The following is a 17527-nucleotide window of genomic DNA, read 5'->3' as shown; positions in this document are numbered from 1 at the left end:
AGACCGGCATGGATAATTTCACTAGATATAAAAAAATCTACTTAGGGCCTCTTGCATTCATTATATAAAACTGCCTGATCAAGCATATTGGTTCTAACGTGCTTTTGAAATTAAACATAAGTTACATGCTTAACCCTTACCTCATTCTGCTCCTCATGCTCTAAAATAGCCTGAAGGAAGGCACGCCGCTCGTGACTCGAGGATTTCTGGTCAAACATGCCTGCCTGGATGACCTTCTGATCCACGTTGAGTTTGTATTTGGCAGCTGCTAGGATTTTCTCCTCCACACTGTTGACGGTGCAGAGACGAAGCACACGCACCTCATTCTGCTGACCAATGCGGTGAGCCCGGTCCTGAGCCTGAAGGTCCTGGAATCAGGAGATCAAAGAGAAATATTACATCATTTTAGACGGTTTCTGATGTGATGGCTTGTCATATCAGGGCCTTATAGCTGGATTACAGTTGCTAATAATTTCATAACTTTATTGCAACCTGGATTGATTGTTGTTGAATCCTGAACGGAACCAGTTTAAGAGCAAGAGCTACTTGGGTGGAAGAGGAGTTCTCCCAATCTGCACTTCTCTTCCTTATAGTTCCCATTTGGAGTCATGATTGCAATGTTTTGGAACCCTTCGTAACTAATCATGGATGTGCACTACGAGCTACCTAAAACAAAATATTACAGGATCTCATAGTTTAAGTATTCTCATTCAAAATCTTGTAGTATCAATAGTATAAATGTTTCTAAATACATTTACTTAATTCAAAAATATATTTCAAAGATTCCTCCGTATACCACTCAAGGCAGCTTGTGTACCACCAGTGGTACTTGTACCACAGTTTGAGAACCAGCTCACCAAAACTAAAAGATGTAAACTCTGATCAGGCCTCCGGAGGTGCCGACGACTTCCCTCTCAGGCCTGTTTGTAGCTCTCCTTGTCCCTGGAGCCGCTGTAAATCACCTCTGTACTGTACTGCCGGTTGTCACACTGTTTCCATTGTTCTCAGAGGCTGTTCAGTTTCAGTCTGTGTTTATTTTCCAAGCTATTGTCTATAAACTGTAAAAGTAACTGACATATGTGATGCCCTATGTGGCATCCTGAGTGTGTACCTTCCTCCTCCTCTCCTGGGTGTGGTCTCTTTCTTTCTCCTCCTCTTCTCTGGGTGTGGTTTCTGTTTGCAGGTGTTTTCCATTAATTACTTTGGGTATTTATACCACTGCAGGCTGGTACTCACTCTCTTCTCTGATCTCTCTCTGGCTGGGCCCTGTTCTGGGCTCTTCTGTCCCTAGTCAGGTTTGGTTTGGTTTAGTTCAGTTCAGTTTGTCATTTTTGGTCATCCTTTGCTTTTGTTCCACATTACCAACACATGCACACTCGCAATTGTCACTCATGCACACCCTACACCACTGATACCACTGCTTCTACACACTCCATAACTTTAAATCCATTATGATTGTTTAATTTGATTTAATAAAGTATTGTTTAAACAAACGTACATTGTGTGAACTCCCTTTTTGCCATGACTCTCAGAGCCAGGTCATGACACATATGCTTCCAAGGCTTTCATCATATGGAAGTTTAAATGGATCAGCATCATCACTGAAACGTGCACATGTACAGATTTTTCCAGTTGCACAAATACTAATAATAAATCCAAATTGCTCAATACTCTTGCCAATCTAAATAGAGATTTGGAGATTTCTACAATTTTCCATATCTGATTTTGCATGCACGCACTGAGATACAGTCACACAACTTACCCACTCACATTTCTAAATAGTTCTGATACAATAATGGCCCCAGAGCTGGCACTGCATGCAGCGGCTCTCTACAGTGATGATTGCATGTGTATAATGTGCCCATGACTGAAAGCGTGTCATTGGTCAAGCACGTATAATCTACTGATAGACATACCTGGTGTGGGTTCCAGTCACTGTCAAAGATGACTACAGTGTCGGCTGCCTGCAAGTTGAGGCCAAGGCCACCAGCTCTGGTACTCAGCAGGAAGATGAAGTACTGAGATCCCTCCTCATTAAATTTCTTCAGCAGGGTTGCTCTGTCCTCAGACTTGGTGGTTCCTAAAAGACCAAAAATGATTTATGAATGAAGGTTCTACTAAGTTCACTTTTGAGTTTGCTTTTCAAATAATTCTTGGTCTGCTGATCTTAAGCATAACATTGTCAGGAAAGTAAAAATGTCACCTGTACACTGTGCCTCATATGACCAATTAAACTGTTTCAGACAGTCTGAAAAGGGCATGTAGTGACTCTAATTAAGCAAGTCAAAATGTGCTAAAAACAGCCACTTTATATTTCTGATTAAAGTTTGATAACCAAGGAAGTTCACAGTCCACAGTTGCATATCTAAGACTCCCCTCTTCCTGTGTGAACAAAGATAATTACCAAAATGATTAGCTGATTTCTTTCAATAATTCCCTTTTTTGGTTAAAGACCAAAATACTAATTAAGTAAATGAAATGATCAAAACTTTCCACTTTAACCCAGAGTCACAAAAACACTCTGCTCTTCTTTTTCGTCACGTTCGCTACATGCTGCTACCTGTTGTCACTTCTTGGGAAAACATATCAGCAAAAACAGCAGTCAAGGAAAATTGGAGGGAGAAACAAATTCTGTATCATTTTGCATTTAATTCTGTTTTAAAAAAAAGAGCCCAAAACCAGCATTGAAAATCGATAACATCTCCTTAGTGAACTCGGGTCTTTGTTGTCAGACCTAGTGGCTAATAGGATTTCCTTTTCTTTGAGATGCCGTGCGTGGGTATCATGCTGAGTCTATGTGATGGGAATCTTGACACCTCAGTGTGACAGATTATTATTCTTTTACAGTGACAAATACGAGTCAACCTAAATTAGAAATGAGAAACTAATCTTTTCAATACACCTAATCCATAAAGGGATAAAGGGATTACAAGATCATTAAATTTGACTTAATCTCAGACCATGATCATGTGTCTTGTTGCAGGGACAGATTGGAAAAAGTATTATTTCCTTACATAATATATTATGTGTGTACTGTATGTCCCTACATACACTTGGTTTACCACAGCACATGGAGATGATGGAGATGTAATAAACCAGCAACTTCCTACTGCTTCCTCTGGAGTGTAAACAATAATATACAACAAGGTGTCCTGATTTACAAAATAATGGATAAAGAACATGGAATGGTATTTCCTTCACTAAAACTAAATTATGTTTTCTATTGTACATCACTTATGGTAATCATATAGACTGTTCCAATTAGGTTTTTTTTCTAATTCCTATCCTGTACACCTTACCTTAGGTATTAGTTAGCAACAGTTGATATGACCTTTTTTTGTACACTTCTTTTTAATAAGAAAGGAGAGATTATCAGTAGGGTCGACATGAAACAGCTAATTTAAGAAACTAGGTTATCAAAATCCGATTAGATTTGTACAAAATGTGAAGTGAAAATGTGAAAATTGTGAAGTCTGTATTGTTTAACGATTTAAAAGCAGCAATGTTTTTGTCCTCACTCTTTAAAAATAGCGATAATAGGTCACAGAGGTTTGACCTCTCAATCTTAGTCAGCGCTTTAGAGTTTCAAGGATGAAAAAAACTCATGTGGTGAGACGCTAGCCACTGACAGCATGAAGCCAATAAACAACATCAGGAAAACATCACACCTGACATGTTAGTCTTCTGGTGTGCATGCGTGGGTTTTGCGTGGGGGAGCTCAGCTTTTCAGCAAGGAGAAATGGTTGGGAAATGCGAGGATCAGTGTGTAGGATGTAGTGGCATCTGGCAGTGTATAATAAAAATATGGTGGTGGTGAAACATGTGAAAGGTTCTATCGAGGGTCAGTGTTCAGTTTGCTCATTCTGGGGTATTAGGTTGTCATCACTTGCATATTTAATGATTAGAGAAATTTTCAACATTAAGTAGAGGTGTGCCCTTACCGTCGAGACGTAGATATTGAAAGTTGCGGTAGCTGAAGTAGTCCTCCATGATTGTCATGAGTGTGGTCATTTGACAGAACAGCAGGACTCTGTGGTTGGTGGCCTGCAGCTTCGGCAAGATGCGATCCAGGAGCTCAAACTTCCCGGAAGCTCGATACAGATCATGCCTGGGTGGTGGTAACAGAAATCATCGTACCAATTATTAAAATCTCTGTGGCATCTAGTTTGACAGCGGTTATGAACTGCCCACTAATGCTCTGTTGCAATGTTGTCACTTTAGCAGAGACATAATTGCCCATTCCAGCATAGTGTACTGATTTGTTTGGTCCTTCTGGAGCCACAAAATCTTTTCTACATCTTTTCTTTAAAAGAGTTTCTCTTTCAGGCTATTGAGTGTGGGGTGGCTGTGGCTCAGGAGGTAGAGCGGGGTCGTCCACCATGATGATGATTGGTGGTTTGATTCCCGGCTCCTCCAGTCTGCATGTCAAAGTGTCATTGGACAAGATACTGAACCCCAAATTGCTCCCTGTAAGTCACTTTGGATAAAAGTGTCAGCTAAATGCCTACAACTGTGTGAGAAATATAAAAATGCAGTCCTGCATATCTCCTGCTTTCTAGGAGCACAGATATGTAATAAAAAAATTGTAATATTCTTTTTTTTATATACAGGAATGAGTTAATAACAGCTTTTTCTAAGCTTCTGTGGAACTCTTACACTGGTATATGGGGAAACGACACAGCTCATTATTTTTAATTAGTTCTTTTCAGCGTGTTAACAAGCTGCTTCAGAGATACCGCCCCCTGTGTCAACAACCATTTGTACTGCCAGTAACTTTTATTACTAACGTCTTCAAACAAGAGCCCTGTGACCATTTACAAATGTTAATTATTAGAAACCTCCATCACTTCTAAGATCTATCGTACAAAATGCTACTACCAAAAGAGCAATGTTCTTTATTAACCGACGTAACACAAATTCAACTATATGTAGGTTTGACACGAGAACTTGTGTGTGTGGGTAGTTGTGGTTGTGTATGTATGAACAGATATGAGAGTAGCAAAGTAACACTTGGTTTAACACAGAGAAGACATCATCCTGCCAGGTGCCGCATTAGATGGAGTGCTTAACATTAAAATTAAATTCAGGGGCTATGCACGTATATCCAGTGCCACAAATTTTTTCGCTACGCTTGTCGGTTCAGCTCAGCTGCTGTGAGAGGGGCCTCTTTTTTCTCTTATCTTAAAGTGTGTTTGTGCTCTCTGGCTATAGTAGTAGTAGTAGAAGAAGTAGTAGTAGCTGTAGGTAATACTGAGTGTGACTTCTGTGATTCCCTCACTCTTGATCACGAGCATGACGTTGAAACCAAAATATAAGGAGGAATTTATAGAAGATGGCGTCACCAAAGACATCTGAAATGCAGAGAAGAGGCCTCAGTGTGTCATGTGGGGACGTGCTCAGAAATGAGAAGCTTAAAAAAAAGATCAGAAACAAATTGGACATGTTGATTGGAAATGTTCTCTCCAAACCAAGCATTCTTAGTATAGGAGCAAGTAAATCAAATTCTTCTTCTTCTTCAAAAAAAAAAAACTGACTTCAAAAGAGGCAGTGTTTGACAGTAAGCCAGTCATGTGTTGTTCAGTAGCACTGAAAATGTTTGTTTAGTGTGTATGTTGGTGACTAGTGTGTCACTAGCTTCTTCATCATTTATTTATAGAGAGCAAGGCTAAATCTGTAGGGAGTGAGAGCTTAAAACACTGGTAACATTTTAATTTAGCATTTGTCAGCCACATGCATATATTATCTAGGTGTTTATTAATATATTTATAAACAAGTGCTTTTTGTACAAATACTTTGTTACCTTACCTAAGTAGAATTTTTGGGTATTTATACTTCACTAGAGTATTTTTCAGCCGACTTTTTACTTCTACTCCTTACATTTTTAAAACAGCCTCGTTACTCGATTTCCGTCATTCAGACTTCACAGAGGTGACTTATGAGATCAATGTAGATCGGAGGAGAACTAAAAAGTGTTGGCTGATGGCTGATTTTTATTGGCAGATTGTCACACTCTACAGCTAATGGTATCATTTATAGCACGTGCGCGCCTGACCAATGACAGTATAGTGACCCACAGGGCGGAATCTAAACATGGAGCAATTCGAAACGTAACAATCAGTTTTTGACTGTGTCACAGAGCTGTGACGCCATTGTGAGACTCGGTTTGTAAAGTTTAGTCAACATGTGAGAACTTGTCTGACACAGATAGTCTCCTGTTGTGTGTCTGCGGTGTATCTGTGTAAACGGCTTCATTCAACGGCTATCCTCTGGCACCGTGAGTTACCATGGTTACAGAAATGCCCTGAAACTTTATAATAATCAATAAGAGGTTTTTAATTAGTATGACTGTATAAAATCATGAATGTAGTCTGATTGTACCTCACTGCTGAAATCATTATAACATATAACAATTGTAAACCCTCTGAGCTTCCCTTTATTAACAGTATATATTGATGGCAGGTGGAAGGCGAGAGCTCACCATCACACTCAAACTGTCACAAGGCTGCAAAAGTTGCTCTTATTGTTATTTAATCCTAGTGCTGTTTGTTTGATGTATTTTTCTGTTAAATGACAAGAGGCAGACTGAAGTTCTGTAGATGGTTGATTTTTTGAAAAAGTAAAACTTGAGACAATCTTGGCAACAACAAAAAAAAACAACACTATCAATTTTATTTCATAGATTAAAAATTACATTGAAATGACAATAAAGAAAAGTGTGAACAGAAGAGCTCTTTAAAGCATCCTGCTGTAAAACTGTGTCGGTCAAGTATTTAAACCTGATGTCTCCATTAGAGAACATAGTTATGAGTGCAGTGGAGCTGTAAATCTTATCTTATTTTTTTAGCACGTGTCAAGTAACGTTACCTGTAACATCTTTCACAAATTGCAAATAGGGAAGATGACTTGGCTGCAGCTTGAAAATTTTCTGTCAAAAGATTTTTTTTTTGCTTTAATCCATGATAGAGTGAGAATTTGTTAGTGATTGGATGAGAAGTATAATCATATACCATTCCGACACAGTATTGGTTTGTACGTGATGCATCGCTCCTGCACATGGCAAATCATGTCACACGCAATCAAGGAGCTGACTGACTGTCAAATTACTTTATGTAGCCTAGTGCGAAAATGTCTGTTCCTAGTATCTATACTTCTGCTTGGGTAATGAATGTGAATAATTTTGACACCTCTGGTTTCACTAGAAAGACTTTTTTTGGTTTGACTTACCCAACGATGATGCCGTTTGGATAGCCCAAGTGTTCAGCAAAAGATTCCTACGACAGGGAACATGAACTGGTTTCAATAAGCAGAGATGATCTAAAGAAGTGTCTGAGCTGTCCTTAAAACAAAAAAGTCAGGACCTTGGTGTTTCGTTCATTTAGATTACTTATTTGTTTCTTCTTTAATTAAATCAGCATGTTTGCTACATTTTTCTCACGCAGGACTTCTAATCCCACAGACAAACAGTTCTTCTAGGAAAATGAGTATCAGTGATGACTCACCTCAATGTGCGGGAACATGTATGGATGGTTGCAGATCTTCTTCAGCTGCATGATGGTGTTCATCAGGGTCTTTGCTCCTCCTTTGCCCTGGGGAGAATTATAACATAGATGAAATAAACTGTATGACAGATCAAAACAATGAGAGTTATTTGGATGGGAGCTTGCAATAACTGATTTTTGACAAGTTGTGAATACACTACAAACACATCATCAACTTTTAGGTTGATATGATGAACTGAGTCCAATATTTACTCTCTTTTAGCTTTGTTTTTAGTCTTTACCAACTTCTGAGGCAAATATCTGTCTCGAGCTTCAGCTGCTCCACTATGTTCACCAGCTAGTTTCCAACTGCGTCTGCCTGCTAGCATAAAGTTGTGGGCCGGAAAGCAGAGGTGAGCAGATTAATGTGATAAATCTCTGTAGGTTTATCGCTCTGGGTGAACCTTTCACATTGTCTCATTTCCATTTCTGTCTAGCTTCCTATTAAAGCCATTATTAGTATCTTTAAAAGCACTAAAAACCCTCAGAGGAGCTCAGTTGCATTAGTCAGTCTTGTCAGGTAATGCAGGTTTGAACTTGAAAACCTGTGGAACCTGGATCCCCGGGTGCTTTGGATAACAGACAGTTTCCTGCACTCGTACTAAACTAAAGCTAAAGGCCAAAATGTTCCCTCAGATATAGAATACAAATTTTACTATACTATTTATCTTTAGCACACAATATATTGTTTATTTAAAAAAACAGAACTACAAACTTCTGATGTTAAACAGCAGGAAACTGTAAATATCACTGAGCTATATGGTGAGCTGATACGTTCATTAGCGTGACAGACACTGATACAACAAAGCGTAGATATACAGTGAAGCCACAGGGGTCTTTATATTTTTTACCTTCTTGTCTTTCTCTGAGCCGTCAGTAAGGAGGATGCCTTTCTGCATGTGGCGGTACAGAACCTTCTGTATAGCAGACATGTCACATTTTATGACATACTCCACCTGAGTTAATGACAATAAAGATATACAATAGTGAAACACTGCACACACACACACACACACAGACTCACATACATAACAAGTGTTGTAAACCGTACAATGAAATGCTTTAAAGGGACAGAATTTTTTTTAAGCGCACACTGTGAGATGCAGACTTTCAAATAACAATCTTTTTGGCTTAATTAGCCTGTTATTGTTTAATTTAACAACAGATATTTTTTGTGAGCCTATATCAGTGTGACAGACCCCTAAAAACGGTCCATTATGATGAGTAGATAGCCCACTAGAAAATGCTCACATACCTCCACCAAGGAGGCAGTTCACTGGCAGGAAATATTATGCAGATGCACAGTTATTATGCATGTTGACCTGGTTAATAATACTGCCCTAACCCTCTGAGGGCAGCAAAGCAAACTATACATGTTTGAATAAAGAGGTCAGGCAATAAATGTTTGCATGATTCTGTGAGAAACTGTCTGATTTATGCTGCACATGTCATGAGTCTGCTAAAAATGAAAGTCACCCCCACTGAGGATGCTGCTCACCCTGCAGCCTTTCATCTAACACCTCGCTATGGCATTTCCTGTTACTACTTCATAATAAAAGTCAGCTTGTTGGATGGTAAAAATCCCACTGGCCGCCAGTTAAAGATCCCTGCACCACAGCCTTCAGCTCGCTATCCTTTCTATTTCATGTGACAGGAAAGTCAGAGAGCGAACTATGCTGTATTTATCGGTTGCTCGAGCCAGGCATTACTCTTAAATGCATGTTAAACCTTAAACATTAGGGTTGGGCGATGAATTGTTAAAATAATAATTTGTGTGTGAGTCAGTTTAGTTAACCATTAGCACTAATTTCACAACAATAAAAGATAAATAAACAAAATGTAATTTTTTTGGTTACCAGGGTCTCTCAAGATGTTGTTAACCCCTCTTACAAAAATCAGGGTCAGTCAGTAATCCAAGATCATTTTAAAGAGCAACTTCAGTGACACCATTTTCAGGTAAAGCATTCTTAGGCTTAAGAAGATTTGTAAAATGGATTTTAGCCTTGGGACACTGGGTGGTCACAGTACTCTCTTTCAACAATTGTTGATTTAGGGCTCTGCGTCAGCCTCATGGGATGAGACATTTATCATGAACATGACAGTGTCAGAAGTAAGTTAATAATATAATTGCCTTGTTAAAACAATTGCAAACAGGGCCACAGTGAATCCTTGATCCTTACAAGGATGCCCATTATTTTTAGGAAACTGCACTGTGATGACCCGCAACGGCTAATTAATGAAATGAAAATATGTTTACACCTCTCAAAAAAGACAAAGACTTTCGCAAAACATCTCTGACTCCGTCAGTCAGTCAGTTTTAATAGCCACACTGCTGGGAATTATTATTATTATTGTTATTATATAATCAGTTCAGTCAAACAAAAGTGCAGAGGTTTCTGCACTATGCAGCAAATATAATCCTGCTACATCAAATTATAAAGTAAATAATGTATTTCCACAAAGTGGAAACACTTAATTCAATCGCACCTTCTCTGGCAGCTGAGACTCCACCTCTTTCTTCAGTCTGCGGAGCAGGAAGGGGCGGAGCACCTTGTGCAAACGCCGAATGATCAGGATGGTCTCCTCCTCGTTTAGGTCGACCTAAACAAGTCAGAAAGTGTATGTTACAATACGTCACAAAATGTGCTGCTGTTTGCATAGTGGGCAGCAGGATTAAGCACAACACAGACAAGACTGGCCAGCGGCTGGTTGGAAAGACATCGAGCTATCTATAATAGACATGCCAGCAGAGGCAGTCCTGGGCTGCTGCAGCAGCTCCAAACTCAGTGGGGTTGTCAATGAAAGCATGGCCAGAAGTAATGGAGAGATTTCAGCTACATGGAGAGATCAAAGTAGAGCTTGCTGGCGTATGAATCACACTTCCTCCCAGTGCCACAAGATCATATATTAAGACAATGGACCAAGCAAAGGTATTACTGCCTTTTGCCAAATAATGAAAAGGAAACCTTAATAGTTTTGAGGATTTACGCCAGTCTTATGAGCTGGGCAAAGAGGATTTTTACCTGTACCTACAGACCTGACGCATTTTTCTAAAGGAAATAGACTCTGATTCTGTTGAGCCCTCAAGAATGACTTAGAAAATAACAATAAAGGCAACACAGGCAAACTGTACAGGGATTTAACTTCAACCAGTCACATAAGATAGAGCTGGGAAAACAAACATTATAATACCAGAGGAAAGCTAGTTTACTTTCACTAATTTCATGTTTTGGGGGGATCTGTACTGGAAAAATCGCCTTTTTTTTTCTTATTGCCCCCAACAATAAACCTAATTTCAATTTCTTTTGCCGTAATAGAATATTTTAAAAAAAGTTGTGATTTAAATTACAGATTATTGATATGGTAGCCAATACAGTGAAATAAAAACATTTTCTATCTGCACTAATATGACAAATAAATAACTTTATTAAAGAATATTTTAATTAAAAAATCATTTTGTAAATCAAATAAGTTCACTCTGCTTAATTAACTTTTTACTTTTTATTGGTGCATAATGGACAACATGTACAGTGATACCTATATGTCTGCGACGGGTCGATATTGGCCCACTGATATATTGGTGCAGCTCTAGTATCGTGTGATGTTTTTTACCTGACGTTTTGTTTGTATGTGCAAGCGATGAAACATACAGTTCAAGCTAATGAACCTGAATGTAAACAGTGCACAATGCAAAAAAGAATCTGTATATATGTTTCATGAGGAATATATGCAATAAACATCTATCATCATAGAAAAAGTCACCTTTTCTATGCATTTGGTGTGCCGCGACTGCTTTGCATGGATGACACCAGGTGGAGTGGGGATGTGGCATAAGTTAAAATTTGTTGAACACGGTTGCAGCTGCATTGACTTTTGTGGATGCAGCCAATTGCTTTTCTTTGCTTTTAATTTGATTTCAGCACAGACCCTTGTTTTTCCCCCGTAATGTGCCTTAAGACCTCAAGGATACACATAATGCATTTTGGTGAATGAACATGAACATAGCTCTTGTTTATTTACAAGAAAACTCTCCAGGGGACTTTGATATGAATCTAATGGCGAAAACAAGAGCCACAGAAATAAAAAAAGGGGAGTCTGAACTATTATTAACTTTCATTAATTTTCTTTAAACTTGCTGGGTGTTCAGTTCTGCCTTGCAACACACTTTGTTTCACTTGCTTGCCCACACAACAACAACAACAACAAGCTTGTTTGGAAACAGAAGTATTTTCTTTTGTTTACAGGTTTCCTCAGCCTCAGGCTGTGACCTTATGTAAGCAAAGATCATGCAACGAACTTGTGGAAAAAAACAAAAAAGAAAGTTTCATATTGCAGGACCTCTGAACAGCAAATAAGAATTCCAGTGTCCTTTCCCATTTGCCTATGGGAAATTACAATAACATTGATCTATATTCAGAGTATGTCCTGAAATAAAATAAAACTTCATATGCCTTTAAATAACCTTTGTAAAAAAATTCAAACTTCATGACAGTTATACTAAACTTTATATCTTTTCAATGAAATGACAGAGGTGATGACTGTGAAGCTCTCAGGGAAACAGTTTTAAAGAAAACTTTTATCAGTTTTCAGAAGATGTCATCATATTAGCCAAAAGCCGTGTAGCTATATGTCCAACCTTACTGGCTCAGATTCTCTCTCCGAGTACTCCCAAGGGGTGAATTTGTACAAGATGAATTTAAGATGGGAAATGGCTCCTAAAACTTACTCTCTCTCCCGTCATGGCGAATGGGGCATTAAACCACTGCTCGAAGGTGCTGCAGCTCTTGAAGATGGTTGGCAGGAGGAAGTTGAGCAGGGCCCACAGCTCGGGGAGCTTGTTCTGCAGTGGAGTACCGGTGAGGAGGAGGCGGCGGGGAGCCACATAGTGAGTGTTCAACACCTGAGTGAGCTTACAGTGGTGGTTCTTCATACGATGACCCTCATCCACAATCATGTACTTCCAACGAATCTGTATTTGGAAGAAGACTAATTGGACCTCATGGTATGATTAAAAACACAGAACATGGTGTCCAAATTTGCATTTGAAATATTTTTAATCTCAAAGGAGCAGGAGAAGTGTCTGCAGAAGAGATTTTTTTTGGACTCTACCCTCAGGGTACACAAACTCAACCAACTCTCTAAATTGGTATGTATAAAATAATTGTTTGTGAAGATAGAGAAAAGCAGATTTGAACAAATTATCATAATAAAACAGCAAACATTTAGCTTTCTCTGTGAAGAAGTGTGTAATTTCAGCTCTTTGCCACCTAATGGTTTGACCATGCATTCATGCTCCAAAGATCTGGACATAATGTAGTGGGTAAAAGTCCTTGACTGTGGCTGAGAAACAAACCAAAGCATATGGCAACTACATAGAAGCCACTTAGACTGTCATGTATACACAGGGGGGCTTTCAGCCGTGTTTTTTAGCATCTGGGAGAACAGATGCACTTCTATTTCAGAGAATACATTAATTCATGTCAATGTGACCCAAAGAGTCTTCAAGTCTATTTTATTCCATTTAAAGCATGTAACTGCAGTGATGGCATATTGGGCTCTGAGTGCTGCCAAAACGCCACCGGCACTCAATCCTGTGCCTGTGTATAACACAGCCTGTTTAAATATGGTGCTGCACCGTATTTCTTCCCCAATCGGACAGTTACGACAAATGAACATCTCCCACTTGTGGAGAGTCTCTGAATGTGCATGTCTGAGTTTTTTAGTGAGTTAAGAGCCTTGTCTTTGAAATGCTTCTTATCTGAAGCAAAACATACTGATTGATTTCCATTAGTTTCAATCTGTGGCCAGTCTCGCAACTCATTAAGTGTGTATGTACCTGTGCACGAACACGCAGCACACAAAGACTATCATAAATGATTTTCCCAAGTGAAAATCAGTCAAACGTCAGTTACAGTTACAAACATCAGACTTTTTATTTTTCCTTGAAATACTCTGTAGCTTGTGCATTTATTTATTACAGGCAAGAACAAGTTTGCCTATGCGTCTCTAATGATCCTACTGTTTGTCTACAAAACTTTTAATGAACTTGCCGCCAGATTATAATAACACATGCTGCTGAATGGGACTGTTTGTTCCTGTTAGAGACGCTTAGATCCGCAGACTCCCAGCTCACCGTATCAAATACTCAATACAAAGAACCTTGATTAAGCTCCTGCCGTTTTAGATCCAAACAAACCCAAATAACTCGATATGGATCCGAGGAGCGGCCTTTTTAGTTTTACCTTTACCTAAAATATGTTGGAGTCTGTTATTACTGCCTCCTTGAATTCTACAATCACAGTAAGTGTGAAGCAATTCAGTTAGATTATCAGACTTGAAAAGTAACTTTAAAACTCTCTCTAGCACTTGTGTGGGGAAAGTTCAAGTATCAGTCAGTATTAGTCATTTAACTACTGATTGAAAAAGGTGTAATGAAAGCTTTTGTAAAAAAAAAGTGTTTATGTGATATGAAGTGTACGAAGAAAGTACATTATACAAAGTTAAAATGAAGTTTTAATCTCTTTTACCTTGGCCAGTATTTGCTTGTCCTTGATGATGTATTCATAGGTTGTCAGCAAGACATTGAACTTCCCACTGCGGAGTTGAGGTACAAGCCCACGGCGCAAAGCAGGGGTGCCCTTTTATCGGAGGGACACAAAGAAAAGACGGCTTCTTATCGCGAAGCAATCACAATGTCTTGAGAAACTGACATGAAAACATCTTTTTTTTCTTACCTTGTAAGCAATTTTGACCACAGAGGGTGCCCACTTGTCAAGTTCATAGACCCAGTTGGACAAAGTCCTGGAAAAGGAAAATCAATGACAATCACCACCAAGTGTTGGAGGACTGTAAAAAGGTGGTCTGAATTTAGAGCAATTCTAAATACGCGGTTAGCTAAGACATGAAGAGAAGAGGAAAGAGCAACTCCGACATTAAAGAGGCAGTCCTCTTTGAAATGCCTATCATCAAGGTTCAGACATAATTTGCTGGATAAACATCACATGAAGAAAATATCCCAGCACTGGTAAAACTCAATAGCTTTCCAAAGGGTCGAACGGACTGCAGCTCACAATGAGAGACTTAGAGGGTTTTGTTGAAAACTAGCCCCCCTGGGAAGATCAAGCTTTCTGCCTATTAACTTTAATTTCCCTATACACAGTAAAAGAAGTTAAGGCTTTTCTCCACATTATCTCGCAGTGCATATTAGAAAGAAAATTAAACACAGTGGCCCTGAGCTCAAATTTAAGCCTTTGCTGTGGTCAGTTTGACAACAAAAAGCAGTGCACGCATCAGCGATGATAAAAAAAACGGGCATTGGAATAAAAAAAACATTTTCACACCTGCAGTTACTACTACACTGAAATCTAAATCTACAAAAGGTAAATATGGTTACTGAGGGTTGCTTTCATCAGCTATGTTTAAATAAGCTGAAAAGAATCCAGGAGTACCCACTGGTAATGTTTTGTAGAGTGGGGTTGAAACAGAGGCACCAAACAACTGCCTCATCGACCTTGGAAAGGTGGTCTCTAAATGTGCACACACTTGGAATTCGATTGAGCAAACAGATGTATCAGTGTCTATTAATGCCTTATAATGTGATTTAGACTAAATAGGGTCGGTGTATTTCAATCTAAAATAATCCCTACGTACATCAGTCTCTTAAGAAAAATATTTTAGGATGTCATAACACTGCGCAATAAGAGCCATGATGAATAAGCAACTGAGGAATACTGACGAGAGAGGAACAATGATGAGAAAGGGACCGTTGAGCCTCTTGTACTCCATCAGGTAAGTGATAAGAGCGATGGTTTGGATGGTTTTGCCGAGGCCCATTTCATCGGCCAGGATGCCGTTTAGATTGTTGTTGTACAGAGACACCATCCACTCTAGCCCCTGGATCTAGGTAACACAGAGAAAGAAGAGGCAGGCCTAAAAATATGCTTGCAGAGGAAATATCATTCATTCTGCTCATTTCTTCACATTTGTGTGTACTATTTCTTTTCGAGCACATAAAAGACCAAAAAAAAAACATTAACAGAAGACAGAGAGCGCATAAAGGAAATTATTATGAAGAAAAATTACATATTGCATGTCTAATTGCATGTCAAAGAGGCTAAGTGTTTTATGTGGAAGCCTTTTACCTTTGGACGGCAGGCGTGCAAATCTGAATACTAAATGAGGAAAAACTCTGCTAGTGGCTCAGGCAGCTAATTATAGTATGCCTAATATATAAACAAAACAAACAAAATTTATGGTCTCATGTCACATCCTGCTCTTTCTTGTTAAGTCTCTCCTGTAGCTTTTAGCTGTGACAGTCGAAAAGGCACATTTGAATAGAAAATATGGCTGCTACGAATGATTATTTTAATAGTTAATAAATCTGATAATTGTTTTCTCAATTATTCGTTCAACATGTTATGAAATAATAATGAAAAATTAACGCCAAAGGTGGTGTCTTCAAATAGCTTTTTTTGTCAAGCATGTTTCAGCTGTTCTTAAAAATAACAATTTTAAATGAGCTCCTTCTGCAAGCCTAGATTTATGGTGCAAACCTTTACATCCATCTAAAGAAGTAAATTTAATACTTTTCATGGTGAGTTTTGCAAATGCACTTTGGCATTTTATATGCTAAGTGATTCAAGCGTGGTTGCAAAATATCAAATGTTTTTACCAACTGTGTAGCTTGCCTGTGGCCTGGGGAAAACAATCAGAGAAGGACAGTATGCAGAAACAGGAGAGGGCACGAGGGCACAAGCAGCAGAAAAGGGGGCCGACAACCAATTACCAACTGCATGTTAGTTAATGAAATGCCTGAAAGCACAGATAATCCACAGGAAAGGTGTGGTAAAGGGTCAAATCTGAAAGAAATGAAGTGAAACCTGTCCTATATTAATGAGTAGCGTCTTGTTGATAATGGTTTGTTATACAGATCGCTGTTGGCACAGCAGACAATTGAGCCAATTATTGTACAGATGAAATCTCTCCAATTTCTCCAAGGGGCTGCCACCATTTCTCATTTAAAGCCTGGCACATCATAAATCAGAGGAGTGCTAGGACTGCAACCTGATTAGAAGAAAGAAAAATGTTAGTAGCCTCCTGCTGCCAGTTCCCTATCTCTTGTAATATACTATCTTTCACTACCGTCCCCACTTACACAACAGTAGGGAGATTATAATCGTACCCTGGAAAACAGGACCAGACCCATATGATAGCAGTGCTTCCCCGTTGACAGCAATATTTATGAACAATGCATGAGGAGAGCAGACATGGACAGATGTTGTCCCTGTTTCTGTTTGCAGCTCAGCTTGTGTGTCTAAAACGCCAGAGGAGTGTCATACTGTAGCAATACTAAGTTGTAAACACTGTAAACAACCAATCGATTCTTAGATGGTTTTACAACTTGAGGGTCTCTCAGAATGGCTGCTAATGAATGATGAATGACGTGTATTGTATTTAAAGTTAGGACAAACTGTATAATTTGGATCATACTGTGCCAACATAGTTCAACTGAAGATGGGTTTGTCAGAGTAAACACTTCAAACACAACAGCGGCTTCACGTTGATTAGCAGAACGAGACAAAAAGTCAAAACCTTCTAACCTTAAAAAGTTAATGTGACTGCGTCACAGCGCAGCAGCACATTCAAAGACCATCTACGCCATCAATGTCACTGTTGGACATCAATGGAATCACTGAGCCAGTGAAGCAACTGCACCCAAAACTACAGCTAAATCAGAAACTATGGATTGCCAGAACCTTCTTCCATGCTATATAGACTCAGACAGTGCAGTCTACAAATTAGGGCTGCAGTCCAGCGACATGGACAAATATAAAAGAAGATACAATGGAAGAATAGCAGTAAAGGAGACAAAAAGAAACTACAGGAAAAAAGTGGAACTACAATTCCAGGAGGGCAATAACAGAAGTATGTAGCAAGATACACATGACAGAGGGCCTGACCTCGGCACTGCATACTGACTGTGCTGAAAA

General features: G+C 39.0%; 1 protein-coding gene across 3 annotated transcripts in view; it reads right to left on the bottom strand.

The window, feature by feature from the left end:
• smarca2 (SWI/SNF related BAF chromatin remodeling complex subunit ATPase 2) overlaps nucleotides 1-17527 on the bottom strand; it is a 43032-nt gene that overhangs the window by 12356 nt on the left and 13149 nt on the right. For all 3 annotated transcript variants that reach the window (XM_027277225.1, XM_027277246.1, XM_027277235.1), the window contains exons 16-26: nucleotides 15274-15437; nucleotides 14273-14339; nucleotides 14066-14176; nucleotides 12265-12507; nucleotides 10026-10139; nucleotides 8390-8494; nucleotides 7500-7586; nucleotides 7225-7271; nucleotides 3942-4108; nucleotides 1917-2080; nucleotides 141-368 (exon numbers count right to left, since the gene is read on the bottom strand). In XM_027277225.1, the coding sequence (XP_027133026.1) occupies nucleotides 141-368; nucleotides 1917-2080; nucleotides 3942-4108; nucleotides 7225-7271; nucleotides 7500-7586; nucleotides 8390-8494; nucleotides 10026-10139; nucleotides 12265-12507; nucleotides 14066-14176; nucleotides 14273-14339; nucleotides 15274-15437 (1497 nt within the window). The remainder of the gene's footprint in view (nucleotides 1-140; nucleotides 369-1916; nucleotides 2081-3941; nucleotides 4109-7224; nucleotides 7272-7499; nucleotides 7587-8389; nucleotides 8495-10025; nucleotides 10140-12264; nucleotides 12508-14065; nucleotides 14177-14272; nucleotides 14340-15273; nucleotides 15438-17527) is intronic.

Source organism: Larimichthys crocea, chromosome III (genome assembly GCF_000972845.2).
Source record: "Larimichthys crocea isolate SSNF chromosome III, L_crocea_2.0, whole genome shotgun sequence".
Lineage (NCBI taxonomy): Eukaryota > Metazoa > Chordata > Actinopteri > Sciaenidae > Larimichthys > Larimichthys crocea.
This window is presented reverse-complemented; position numbering and strand designations above follow the sequence as displayed.